The 14682-nt window shown below is 39.9% G+C and overlaps 1 protein-coding gene across 7 annotated transcripts in view; it reads left to right on the top strand.

Annotated features, from left to right (window-relative positions):
• The window catches only part of Nfat5 (nuclear factor of activated T cells 5), an 82824-nt gene extending 70017 nt beyond the window's left edge, over positions 1-12807 (top strand). For 6 of the 7 annotated variants that reach the window (XM_038312287.1, XM_038312286.1, XM_038312285.1 and 3 more), the window contains 4 exons: positions 47-195; positions 1026-3564; positions 4312-4555; positions 5025-8247. In XM_038312287.1, coding sequence (XP_038168215.1) covers positions 47-195; positions 1026-3564; positions 4312-4547 — 2924 coding nt within the window. In that variant the 3' untranslated portion in view covers positions 4548-4555; positions 5025-8247. Of the gene's footprint in view, positions 1-46; positions 196-1025; positions 3565-4311; positions 4556-5024 lie in introns of all 7 variants that reach the window. The other variant, XM_038312284.1, reaches the window with a different exon arrangement.
• Positions 12808-14682: the final 1875 nt, after the last annotated feature.

Raw genomic sequence — 14682 nt, 5'->3', positions numbered from 1 at the left:
TTTTTTTGGTTATTTTTATGATTTGCAATTTTTTTTATGTGTGTAGCAATGAAAACGTCTGGATGTAACTTAGATAAGGTGAACATTCTTCCTAATGCCCTGATCACTCCACTCATATCAAGCAGTATGATTAAGACTGAAGATGTCACTCCAATGGAAGTTACAGCAGAGAAAAGATCTTCCCCTATTTTTCAGGTGAGTTATGTTACTAGTGCCACATATCTTTATCTCATATATAAAAAACTACTATATTCACCTTTCTAATTTCTTTGACATTTAATTTTCATCGGATATACTTACTTAATTTTGCTTTTCAGAGCATATGCTCTATATGTCAGTAAAATTGTTTGCAAAGTAACTTCCAGTACACATTTTGACAAGAGGAGGAATTAATACGTGTGACATGAGGGGTTTTTATAAAGGTATTACAAGTTAGTTTTTGGGATAAGGAACCAAGGATGTGAGTTCAAGTTTAACCTGATTGAACAGAAAGACCCTGCCCCCAAAATTGGTTGATTTAATTAAAGCACTAATTTTAGCATTTTCAGAGGTAGGAACATTTGATTATGGCTTCTTCTCCCCTGTCTTTTTAATTCCCCCTTTAACTCATTTTTCCCCATTGTAGTGTTACCCATGATCCACAATGTGGAAGTGTTTTAAATTTGGTTATGAAGTGTTTTAAATTTGGTTACACACAAATCATAGGATTAATAGGATTAATGTTCTCTTACTATTCTTAATTTGGCTAAACATACCAATACATGATTACAGTACTGATCGTCAGAAATTAATTATATCATAGAGAATCAGTCTTTTTTTTCTCTCATGTTTTTATTAAAAATTTTTATCTCCTCCCCTCCTCCCCTTTCCCTCCCCTCCCCTCCACCCAGAGAATCAGTCTTACACCAATTTCTGATTGGTAGTGTAGAGTAGAAAATTAGCTCTGTGCATTCTTAGAAATAATTTTGGAGTAATAATGTGGTTATTGTATATGTACATATTATTTGTGACTTTTTATATTTTAGACTACAAAGACAGTTGGATCGACTCAGCAAACTTTAGAGACTATTTCTAACATAACAGGAAATTCATCTTTTTCATCACCATCATCTTCCCACTTACCTTCTGAAAATGAAAATCAGCAGCAGCTTCAGCCCAAGGCATATAACCCAGAGGCCCTGACAACTATCCAAACACAGGACATCTCGCAGCCTGGGACTTTTCCAGCAGTTTCTGCTTCTAGTCAGCTGCCCAGCAGTGATGCATTACTGCAGCAGGCTACACAGTTTCAGACAAGAGAATCTCAGGCGAGAGACACATTGCAGTCAGATGGCACAGTGGTTAATTTGTCACAGTTGACTGAGGCATCACAACAGCAGCAGCCGTCCCCGCTTCAAGAACAAGCACAGACATTACAGCAGCAGATCTCATCAAATATTTTCCCACCGCCAAGTAGTGTGAGCCAGCTCCAGAGTACTATTCAGCATCTGCAAGCAGGAAGTTTTGCAGGTGGCACCGCTGGTGGCAGCAGTGGAAGTGTTGACTTGGTCCAGCAGGTTCTAGAGGCTCAACAACAGTTATCTTCTGTTCTGTTTTCTGCTCCAGATGGTAATGAGAATGTTCAGGAACAACTTAATGCAGACATTTTCCAAGTCAGTCAAATTCAAAGTAGTGTAAGCCCTGGAATGTTCGCCTCAACAGAGCCTGCAGTTCATACCAGACCAGATAACTTACTACCTGGGAGGGCTGACAATGTCCATCAACAGACTGAAAACACACTGTCTAATCAGCAACAGCAGCAGCAACAACAACAACAGCAACAGCAAGTGATGGAATCATCAGCTGCAATGGTGATGGAGATGCAGCAGAGCATTTGCCAAGCAGCTGCCCAGATTCAGTCAGAACTATTTCCTTCAGCTGCTTCAGCAAATGGAAGCCTTCAGCAGTCTCCAGTTTACCAGCAGCCTTCTCACATGATGAGTGCACTGCCTACCAGTGAGGACATGCAAATGCAGTGTGAGTTGTTCTCTTCTCCTCCCGCAGTTTCTGGAAATGAAACGTCAACAACCACCACACCACAGGTTACAACCCCTGGCTCTACTATGTTTCAGGCACCAAGTTCAGGAGATGGAGAAGAAACGGGAACACAGGCAAAACAAATTCAGAACAGTGTCTTTCAGACCATGGTTCAAATGCAACACAGTGGAGACAGCCAGCCTCAAGTAAATCTCTTCTCATCTACAAAAAATATAATGAGTGTTCAGAATAGTGGTACCCAGCAACAAGGGAATAGCTTGTTCCAGCAAGGGAATGAGATGATGTCACTTCAGTCTGGGAACTTTTTGCAGCAGTCTTCTCATTCACAGGCTCAACTGTTTCATCCTCAAAATCCTATTACTGATGCTCAGAACCTTTCCCAGGAAACTCAAGGTTCAATTTTTCACAGTCCAAATCCTATTGTCCACAGTCAGACTTCTACAGCGTCCTCTGAGCAATTGCAGCCTCCAATGTTTCACTCTCAGAATACCATTGCTGTATTACAAGGCTCTTCAGTTCCTCAAGATCAGCAGTCACCCAACATATTTCTTTCCCAAAGTTCTATGAATAATCTTCAAACGAACACAGTAGGCCAAGAAGAACAGATTTCATTTTTTGCAGCACAGAACTCAATTTCTCCTCTTCAGTCAACATCAAACCCTGAACAGCAAGCTGCTTTTCAACAGCAGCCTCCAATCTCACACATCCCAACCCCTATTCTTTCCCAGGAACAGGCACAATCCACTCAGCAAGGTTTATTTCAGCCTCAGGTGGCCCTTGGCTCCCTTCCATCTAATCCAATGCCTCAAAGCCAGCAAGGAGCAATTTTCCAAACACAGCACTCAATAGTTGGCATGCAGAGCAACTCTCCATCCCAAGAACAGCAGCAACAGCAGCAGCAGCAACAGCAGCAACAACAGCAGCAGCAGCAACAGCAGCAACAGCAGCAACAGCAGCAGCAGCAGAACATTTTATTCAGTAATCAGAATGCCATGGCTACAATGGCATCTCAGAAGCAGCCACCACCAAACATGATATTTAGCCCAAGCCAAAACCCAATGACTAGTCAGGAGCAGCAGAACCAGTCAATTTTTCACCAACAAAGTAATATGGCCCCAATGAACCAAGAGCAGCAGCCCATGCAATTTCAGAATCAGCCTACGGTTTCCTCACTTCAGAACCCAGGTCCTACGCAGTCTGAGTCACCACAGACCTCCTTGTTCCATAGTTCTCCTCAGATCCAGTTGGTACAAGGGTCATCTAGTTCTCAAGAGCAGCAAGTAACACTCTTCCTCTCTCCAGCATCCATGTCTGCACTGCAAACCAGTATAAACCAACAAGACATGCAACAGTCTCCTCTTTATTCTCCTCAGAACAACATGCCTGGAATTCAAGGAGCCACTTCTTCAGCCCAGTCCCAGGCTACTTTATTTCACAACACTACAGGAGGCACAATGAACCAACTACAAAATTCTCCTGGCTCATCTCAGCAGACTTCAGGAATGTTCTTATTTGGCATTCAAAATAGTAAGAAACAAATTTCTCTGTACTCAGTTGAGATGTTCAGATTATTATTAAGAAGCACAAAGCACAATGTTTTAAGAGCAGAGTAATAATTCCACCAACTGAAGACTGAGGCCTTGAACAAGTTATTTGGCCTTCATGGGCCTGAATGGCCATATTTTCAAAAGTGGTCAATTTTAGATTGGTCATAATGGTTCATTCCTCTGTAGTCCTAATCTTTTAGAGGTAGAGGCAGGAAGACCAGAAATTCAAAGTCATCTGTAGCTTCGTAGTGTATTTGAGACTAGCCTAGGATACATGAGACCTTGTCTCAGAAATGGAAAACAAGGCAATAATTTTTTATACCTCACAAAGATAGTGGGAGGGTTTAAATATAGTTGTGTATTAAACTGTATTTGCCATTTTAAGCCATTAATTTGAAAGGAAAATGAAAAATAAGGACAGATAATATCTTAGGCAATTAATTTTTTTAAAGACGTACACATGAATTTTAACTGTTATGACAGGTAATTACATAGGACTTGGATGATACCTAAGTAGTGTTTTTATTTAGAATTAGGAACTCTCTGTGTAGACCAGGCTGAGGCTGACCTTGAATTTAGAGGTTTACCTTCTGTGCTTCTCAAATGCTGAGATTAAAGGTGTGCTCCACCACACCCATCCTAAGTATGAATGAATTTCCTCCGGCAAGTAAAGTATTTTTTCATGGATCTTGATTAATGAGATGTCTCTGATTTCATTTCTCTACAGATTGTAGTCAGCTTTTAACATCTGGACCAGGTACCTTACCAGATCAGCTGATGGCTATAAATCAGCCAGGCCAGGCACAAAGTGAGGGCCAGGCTTCTGTGACAACACTTCTTTCTCAGCAAATGCCAGAGACTTCCCCACTGGCCTCGTCTGTGAGCAGCAGTCAGAGCATGGAGAAGATCGATTTGCTGGTCTCATTGCAAAGCCAAGGGAACAATTTAACTGGCTCATTTTAATGAGATGCGTAAGTATTACATTTAGGCTTCTTAGATTTAAATGAGTTAATAGCACTGCTTAGACTTTATCCTTTTAAAATAGTACATTCCCTTTGAGCACACTATGAATGATAGCTTAGATCAGGTTGGGAATACTGGACATTCCTTTTGACTGGAAACTTCTTTACTTTAGAATGACAGAACATCCGGCTAACACATAAAGCCCTAGATTCAATCATAGTAGAGAAAGAAGAGCAAGACACAGGGAATTCTGTAGAATAATAAATATTATAAGCTGAGAATATATCTCAGTTGGGCACTTGCCTAGCATGCTTGAGACCGTAGGTTCAATACCCAGCACCAGAGACTAGACTAAAGCCAGAGAGACTAAAGATGATAAGGTTCCCTGCATGCATATTGTCCTTTGGGATCATCCATGGTGACAGACATTTTGCAAATGCCTTTCTTCCCTGAGATAGTGATTTTTTTTTCCCCTAGAAATTCCATGAAGAAAGAAATGATTCCAAGATGTCCTGAGAATTTGTGGTTCCGTGAAGATTATTGAACTATTATGGAGAGCTACATTTGAGTAAATGGGTAGATTTCCTGGCTGTAAGAATACACCCATACTGCCTGTTGCAGTAATTCGCTACCAATGTGCTTTTTGTTTCTAGTAACAGTGATAACTGAGAATCTGTTGGATTTTCCAGTTGTGACAGAAATGTTTTTGTCCTAGGTTTTAAAGTGCAAGGCTGGGCCTCTCAGTTATTATTGCTATTAGAAAATCACATTTGTCATGTTTACTTACATTCTTTTTTTTTCCCCTGCATTATTTTAGTCAAGTAATGGCTTAGGACAAAGTAAAGTTTAGTAATGAGTAAGTCTGTGATTTTGTTGATGTAAAAAACACATGGATGTTGGCCAAAGTGAAGGAGTTTCTTTCAGTTTTCATGGAGAAGCTGAAGGGGATAACTTACAAAAATGCTGTATTAAGAACTCATCACACACATTCAGATGACATGCTTTTAAAACTGGATACAGCTGGAATGTTACTGAATTTATTTTTCAGAGAGTTGTTAGTTCTCTGTATTTTCTACTTAGGGATTTAGCCATAACTGCATAAAATTATTTTGTTCTATGAATGAAGGGGATAATACATGACATTATGATCTCATATTCTCCTTCAGTAGTTTAAACTGACAGAGTAATTTGAGTCTGTTTTCTTCTAATCCAGCGTTAGGCTAGTGCTCCCATTTTATATGCATCTGTATTGTTTTCCTGTTTAGTTTTAGACAGCTATTAATATACTACGGCTTTATGACCCTGTAGTAATTTAGAGAAGGCAGCCACATTGATCCAGTGACCTGGCAGTCTGCAGCACGGGGCCAGGAATACTCTTAGGAATTATTGGGAGTTGATTCCTGAGAAAAAACAATTCTCTCTCTTTTTTTTTCTTCCATGAACGGTGCTGTTCTGAAGTCTTCAAATTTTCCCCTCTAATGAAAAACAGCATAAATTTTTACTTTACAAACAAGGCAAACAAAAATTTCTCAAACTATTACTTCTCCCTGAGCTGCAGTGACTATAATTCACGTGTCACCTCAGTGCTTTACAGTTGAAGTGGTCACTTAATTGATGTAAAGCCTTGGGCTTTACAGGGTCATATCACTGATTTAAAAGGAAGAATTAACTTGTGTTACATCTACAGAGAGCAAAATTACACACTCCAGAACTCACATTTGTAGCATTAGTTGTAGAGTTTGGGTGTTCTTGCTGCCCGTGGGGTGCCTGCTCCTCACCACCACCTACATCTGGACACATGCTTATGTCCCATTTATCTTTGGCATGTGGAAAGAGTCAATGCAGCATAAGGCCAACGTGTGTGGCTTCTGTGTGCTGATGTGTTTTGGCGTCCTGTTTGTTTCTTTTACTTTCTAAGTTAAAATAGCCAGTTTGTAGTTTTCCTTTCATCTTATCTCCACACATTTGTTGAGCTGTGTGGAGCTGTCTTTGGTTTTGTTTATATAGCCAGATTCCCTCTTTTGTGATCTTCTTTTGTTCTTTGACTGTTGTTCTTGTCATTTGTTTTTTCTCTTTGTCCTTGTTTTTCTGCCCTAGCCCTTCTTTCTCTCTCTGAGAGGCATTGGATTACGTTTTCAGTAGTACAGGCTTCTTGCCGATATGAAGGGAACTTTCTAGAAAGAGACCTACTCTGGTCATTTAATTTTGAAAACAGTTTTCAATCGTTCAAGTTTTGGATGGTTTATATCTAATGTGTGTTTCATTTTTTTGGAAAGCTATATTTTATATTTAGGAAATGGTATACTATTTTGCTATTTGTACTGAGTGAGTACATTGGCATAAATATAGAAATTTATATATATATATATATATATACATATATAAACTATTCTTTTTTGCCACACATTTTTGTGGTAAATTTGTGAGTTTGTCTGATGTTCTACCACAACGTGGCGTCTGATAACAGTGAGGGGTTTGTTATGTCTTTAAGTACCTTTTGAAACAAATGGCCTATTTATCTGTAGCCATTCCACCAGGCAGTTCCTTGATGTTACTAGTGAGCGAAAGGCAACTACTGTATGTTTGCGGATCTTCACTCAGCAAGGTGTTAAAGAGCAAGGAAACTCATTGAGGCAGTGTGTCAAATGGTGTTTGACGAGAATGAGCCACTCTGTCTTTGTTCACTATATATTTAATATTTTATTATTGTTGTTCTTATTAATTGGCTTTCTGTATCCTATGCCTTTTATTTATAAAGACACTAAAAATACCATGTTTGTAATTTTAATAACATTTTCCATCTTTTAATAGCCAGAACTACTTTATAGATTCTCTAAACCAAAAGTATTTTCCTCAGTATCTCCCTTCTCCCCCATGCCCTACAGGGAAAAATCTCCCAACATGGTTCAGATTCTGAAAAGGGTCAGCCACACAGTTCAGTGCTTCAGCTTTAAAACGCGCAGTGGGCACTAGTGTGCTAACTGGAACATCAGAGGAAGCAGACCTGTGAGGCTGCTTAGGAAAGACGGAAGTCAGAGTTAAAACCACATTGACTTCTGAGTTTTCTGGATTACTTTCTGAGATCATGTAGGAGACTCAGGAAATCTGTTTATTCCAAGGTGAAGGAATGTTTGTTGCGGCTGCACCATGGATGAAGTGGCAGCAATAGGTCTGGCTTGTGTGGTGACTTCTGTTTGTTCTGTACTAGAAGCTTATCCTTAATACAGTGCTGATTGGCAATGCCGAGTCACTGGGACCAATTTCTGTCTTATACTGTCAGAGTGTAGAACAGAACATCACCTGAACTGTAGTAGTTTGAGTGGATGGAGGCAGAAACCCCTATTTTTAGTCTCTTCACTTCTGTGGTTATTTATACAAGGGCTGTGCTGTGCTACCATATTCCTGTTCAATAATGATGGAGGTTTATTTGTTTTCTTACATTGTTAAATGTTCCTTGCCCCTGAAGGTGTGTGTTAAGTACAATGTTCTGAATATATGATTTGGTTACAAAAAGTATGTGTCTTCTTATTGAAGAGTTAGCTCAGTGGTTGATACTTATGCTAAGAATTCAGTTTCTCAGTTCCTGTTACTTATAGCTACCTGTGGGAAGACTCAGTGAGCCAGCAAAGACCTTGGGAATCAGGATATATTAAATTTTTATCTGGCAGAAGGACCTAAATAAACTGTGAACTACATTTTATTCCTTTGTTACATTCAGTTCTTGCTTTCAGCAACTCACAGAAATGCTTGGAGCTTATCTTCCCCTGCATGCTTTTGTGTCCTTGTTATTCCTTATTGTTATTCCACACCAGCGAAAAAGACAATTAGATATTTTTTTTGTTTGTTGTTTTCAAGGCAGTGTTTTTCTCTGTGTAGCCCTGGAACTCACTCTATAGACCAGGCTGACCTCGAACTACAGAGATCTGCCTGCCTCTGCCTCCTGAGTGCTGGGATTAAATGTGCACTACCACTGCTCGACTTAGATAATTAGTTCCTAAGATTTGCTGTGGGCTTTTCTGATTCTAACATGTTAATCTGTTATTTAGCCAATGTAGGTCTGTCTATCCCATCTCCTTAGAACACATGTTTAAAGAGCTTTGTTTATTATAGAAGCTGTATTAATGAGAGGCCTCTTTCCCTCTCTGCCATTTTCCCATCCTTCCTTGCCCCAACCTCCTTATAATATTGTGAATTATAGTTTAGAATTTCATTATTGTGGATTTATTGTCTACCAGAATTTTGGCTAATCTACCCAGAAAAGGAAAAAAAAAAAAAAACAGAAGGAAGAAATTGTGCATATGTCCCTTCAGAATGAAAATAATTTCTTTCGACCTTTTTGAAAGTTTGTTCTTGATTTTTCAATGAGGTTGCACTGTGCTGCCCAAGTACTGAGCCTGGAGGTATGAAACACTTACCTGGGCCCCTTTGGCCTTTTTAAGCCATTGTAAATGTTTGTTTGGGGAAAATGGAATCTGTCAGCAAATAAGAACCACAATAAAATGACCGATTACTTCTTAAATTCAGCATAGTTGTACATATTCTCAGGAGCTAGCTGAGAATTTTTCTAGTAAATTTTTTTATCCCTGTGTCCCGATTTTCAGCTGGTTGAAACTAGTTAAAAGTTATGGGGAGACCGTGTCGTTTTACTCTGTGTCACAGTGCAGCTCCATCTCTAAGGAGATGTGTCTGCGTGCTTTTGGGTATGTGAAGGGGCTCAATGAAAAAGAAAAACTGTGAGTCAGCAGATGTATTAGAGAAGTAGCTCAGACCTGGGGGTGTGGCTCAGGGATAGAGAGTCTGCATACCATGTGCAGGGGCCTGAATTTGATGCCCAGCACCACTGAAAGGGAGAGGAGCAGAACGTGGGTGTACACACTAGCAGGAGGACTCATCCATCACATATTGGGAGCTTTCCCCCTCTGCCTACCTTTGTCATTCATGCTTAGCGGTGACGGTGGCATTCATTATGCAGGAGACCTACTCTATAGTATCGTTGGTCAATTGTCCCAGCGCCCTAATTACTTTTTAGCTCTGTTTTCATGCCATCCTAAGCCTTGTATATTAATAAAATTCTGTTTTTATTGCTCTTGCTCTTTCAGACAATTTTTACATTAGTATTTTATATATAGATTAAATGTTTATGGAAAAGTGCCTTTTTACCATGCCAGTGCACCCTTCCTATAATCCTACCTTCCACTGTTGCCAAGAATATACGAATAACTGATTTCAACAAGTCCCAATGCTGTTGTGGCTTACATGAATTAACTCCAATTTTCTCATCCCAGAAAATTAGTATCTGGGTCTTACCTGAACAATAATGAAAATTTGTGTGTGTGTGTGTGTGTGTGTGTGTGAGAGAGAGAGAGAGAGAGAGAGAGAGAGAGAGAGAGAAAGACAGAGAGCGGGAGAGAGAGAGAGATTCCATGCACACAAATGTGTGCATTAAATATTATGAAGGCACTACTTATAGCATCTTCTCTGGTCCTAATTAACGGCCTGAAGAGTGGTCACTAAAACATAGGTTTTGTAAGGCCTGGGAATAATGTTGATTTTTTTTTCCTCTCTAATTAAACATGGCAAAGTAGTTTATTATATTTCTTTTCTATCAGGGCTCTAGTTAATTGACCTTGGAAAACTTAGTGTCAGGAAAAATTGAAGAAGTCATTGAGTACTGGGAGAGCTAAGGTAATTTCTTTAGTGTCAGATACAGTTGAATTAAATGTCCTGGTTTTTGTCCATTCTGTTTCTGATCTAGCACCTTACCAAGTGATGGCACTTTAAGAAAGGGCCATCAGCCACAAATTAAGGACAGCCATAACCTAGGCTTTGGAATGTGTTCTTGTGATTGTTGGTGGACTGAAGACCGAAGATGGCAAACTTTTATGCAATATTCTTAATACCCTATTGTGCACTTTAACCATTCCAAAAACAGCCAAGAATACACCTTAACTGTTCAGAGCACTGCATCCGTTCTTATTTTAAATAGCTGGCTTGCTGTGTTAGATGACGGCTTTTGAAAGTAACCTGGAGCAAGTGCGGAATGGCTGTTTTCTAAAGGACGTTTAAGACTTTGACAGGTAGTGCAGGGAAATGATTCCACTCTAACAAACCATAGTAAACCTTTGACTAGCTGTTGAGTATGTCGAGAGCTACTTAGAGCCATTCCCCTTCCTGTGTATCTTATGTCCTTTCTATAAGAATGCTGTAATGTATAGTTTCTATCTGTGTGGTGTATGTAAATCAGTATGGCCCTCCATCCAGCAGCTAGCATCAGTGAGCAGGAAGCCAGCTAGAGGCGCATATTCTTGGGCAGTAGCCCAGTCTTGCTGAGTTAGATCTGAAATGGGGCCCAGCAGTCTGTCTGACCCAAGTCCTCAGTTGAGTCTGATGCACCTGAGCTTCAGAGCCTAGCAACAGTGAGATTCTTTCTTCCTTATGTATATTCCGCCTCACCTGGTATTCTGTGATCATTTATCAGCAATGGTAATTTATTCTTAGTACTGCCTAAGAAAATGCATATGTTTTATGTATGTATAGTGTAGTTACTGATAATTCATTTAACTTGGTTTGGCATTTTTCTACCACTGACCAAAAAGTTTACATTAACTGATTTCAAAATATAGGTGCAATGGTCTGTATTTCTTTAGTTGTTGTGACATTTACTTAGCTAAAATAACTGATGGGTGCTACAGTCTCCTGTTTATGCATAAAATGGGTACGTTGTGGGCAGGGTAATATAAGCTCTCTCTTCATTGCCACTTACTTTATCAGCAGACCATGGTTCTGCTTTGGCTAGGCTAGCTCTCAGAACAGAATCACCATTCCATATCATTTGTCTTGTATCTGAGATAGTAAATCAGATGGCTGGCCAGGCCAACATAGCACCTTGTTTAATTTCTTTTATGAGTTGATGAAGATTCCTTTCAAGTAGCTTATTTGACATTTGAATACTGCAGTAGAGTAATGGTTCTCTTTGGTACTCATGCTTCAGGTGAAGTACTTCACAGAATGCTAAGATAGTGCATTTTATAACTTGGGTGTTTCTTCCATCTCAGTTGTGTGCATTCTACAAATAAACAGGCTTATTCATATTTTTCCTTTGTAATTCAGCACTTCAATCATTAATCTTCCTTCCATTGTTTACAAGTCACCGGTGAGTTAGCACATGAAGAAGGATTGATTCCCTTTTCAGAATAAACTAATGAATACTTGCTTTCTGAGGGTCACTGCTCTCTGTCCTACACAGCAGTGCTAAGTGGCTTCCTCTACAAACTGGTGCTGGACAGTAAGTAGGCAAACTGCTGAGATGTTCTAGAGACGCCTCCCTTCCCCTCCTGATTATGTCATTTGTTGCTGGACCCAGAGCATTCTACACAATCTATTCAGCCCCCGTTTATAATACCTCCTTAAAAATCCTGCATTCAACCATGTCACCCTACCTGCTCTTTCACACTGATCTCCCCCACCAGAGCCCATCCCAGGAGAAATACATATGATTTGTAGGGGTGGCCTGTTAGCTGCCATTTTAGCTAATGAGCCTCAGGACAGCTTACACTCACACATAATCCCAGATGCTTGAGAGTGGATTTAGAATCAAACTTCTGTGACCAATAAAAGCCTGTCCTGGCTGGAGTTAGAGCTAGGTAGTTATAACCTAAGGTGGATGCAATCCCTAGTGCAAAAAGAGAGAGATACTAGAGAAAGAAAAAGGAGCTGTCCTGTACAGAAGTGATCATGATTTTACTCAGTAGAGACCTTCTGCAGTGCAATTGAACTAACTCCTGTCTATCAACTGTACCTGCTCATCTTGTTCTTTTCAAGGATAAGCTCCAAGTGCTTGCTGCTTTCCTGGCAACTTGACTGAGTTTCACGCTCTTCTTTTTACTTCATGTTTTAATGAGTAACTTGGAATATTTTATTAACTTGTTCTCGAGTGATTTAGCTGTCATTCTGCCATTTTGAGTTTAATTTTATCTGCTTGAGCACACTGATCAACCACTGACCTGCCTTCTTGCATTGTCCTGCAATGATGTAAGAGTGACATTTGTGTAATGGCTTCATAGTTGGAATTTCAGAGCACTGACACCAGATATTCTCAGTTTGTTCTCTGGGGGAATTTCATTTGCATCTATGTTTTTAGCTATCTGTGATAACTTGTTAAATATTAAAAAGATATTTTGCTTCTATTGGAACATTTGTATACTCGCAATTATATTTCTGTAAACAGCTTCAGTCAAAAATAAAACATTGAAAGTTTTCATTTTGTAGTGGGCTGCCATATTTCTTCCTCAGACTTTGTATTTTGGCCTGAATGTATCTGCAGTGTGGGGAAGTGACTGAGACTAGAGACCATTAGGGAGGTGATGGGAAGCAGAGGAAGGCACTTTTTGAGTTGTTATTTTGTATACCTATCTTTTCCCCAGGCAGAATACTCAGTAGGTTTCTCTTTAGTTGTTCATATTGATTGTATATGTAGATAATACAAAGAGAGCCTTTCAGTGAAAACCAGCATCTCCTTCTGCTCCTCACTCAGAGGCCATCTCTCTATTCTTCTAGTTGCTTCGACTTGTATGAACTGGTGTTTGTATCAGAGTGTGCCAAGCATAGCTAGCTATTGGTAGATCTTAGGGATCTCCATGAGATATGCAGATAGTCCTAAGAGTTCATGTGTAAGTGACTCAGCATGTAGCTTATGATAAGAGTGTTCACTCAAATTTACAATTCCCTGGTTTCAGTTCAACATCTTGAAAAATAATGTGTTCACTAAACCAGATCATGTGGGAATAGGTGAATTAAAGAAAAAGAAATTAGTAATATAGGTGATACAAGGATCATGAATATAGCAAATAAAGAACAACTTCAGACTGCCTTAGTAGGACATAATGGCACATGCCTTTAATCCCAGCACAGGGGAGGCAGAAGCACATGGATCTCTGTGATCTCAAGGCAAGCCAGAGGATGAAGAACCGAGTTGATCCTACCACCCCAGAAAAAGCCAGGTGTGAGGTGTGTGTGTGTGTGTGTGTGTGTGTGTGTATTCCCAGCCCTGGAGAGATAGCTCTAGGTTCAGTGGAGAACCTGATTAAGGAATCGAGGTGCAGAGCAAACAAAACAGACACACGAAGTCAACCTCTGTCCTCCATATAGAAACATGGGTGCACTTGCATGTATAAATGCACACAGAGATGTACAAACACCACACATGTACACATATAAAGTCAGAGAATGTTAACATTTGGCATTAATAATCTTAAACAGCACTAAAAGGGTATAATAGCCCAAATGCAAAGGCAGCTAGAAAGATGAATTAGCAGTTGAGATGCCTGCTACTTTGCAGGAAGGCCTCAGTTTGGTTCCCAGTGCCCATATCTGGGCATATCTCAACTGCCAGTGATTCCTACTCAGTGGGACACCCTCTTCTGGCCTCTGCGGGCACCTCCATGTGTATGCATATATACATGCACACTTACATATAATTATAAATTAGTCTCTCCAAAAAAACAAAAACAAACAAACAAACAAAAAGAAAACCAAACAAGGACCACCACTATGGCTCATTGTCTCATAAATCTGTCAACCTGAGTTCAGTCCCCAATCCAGAAAAAAATGGAAATTGAGATCCAACTCTGTGAAGTTGTTCTCTGACCTCCACAAATTCACCATGGCATGAATGCACACAACACAGAAACGTGTAAACAAAAAAATAAGAGCTCTAGAGTTTGGTACTGCTGGAGCCTTGACTCTCACACTCTACAACCACTCGCCAATGTGTTTATCTGTAAAGGAAACTGCCTTTAGGGCTGTCACCAGAGTTACTATGTATTAGTTAACTTAGTTCCTGGTTCACAGTATATACACATGTTAACATTTACTAGTCTCTCGTATGCTAGGTACCATTTTCCTTTACTGAAAGATCCAGTACTGTGACATGGTAATCATGAACTCACAGCAGCTAAGATTGTACAAGATCAAGCCAGCAAGGTTCTCGCATAGATGGGGAGGTACTCTTCAGGCCTCACCCTTACTGTGGTGCTATTAGCAGTTGATCACTGCTGGGGGAAGGGAGGACCATTCTTTTTGAGTGTGTTCCCACTGGTAGATTTCTCAGGCTCCAGTGAAAGGCCCTACACCCATG

Source organism: Arvicola amphibius, chromosome 15 (assembly GCF_903992535.2).
Source record: "Arvicola amphibius chromosome 15, mArvAmp1.2, whole genome shotgun sequence".
Taxonomy (NCBI): Eukaryota; Metazoa; Chordata; class Mammalia; order Rodentia; family Cricetidae; genus Arvicola; species Arvicola amphibius.
Note: the sequence above shows the minus strand (reverse complement) of the source record. Positions and strands in the feature narration are given on the sequence as shown.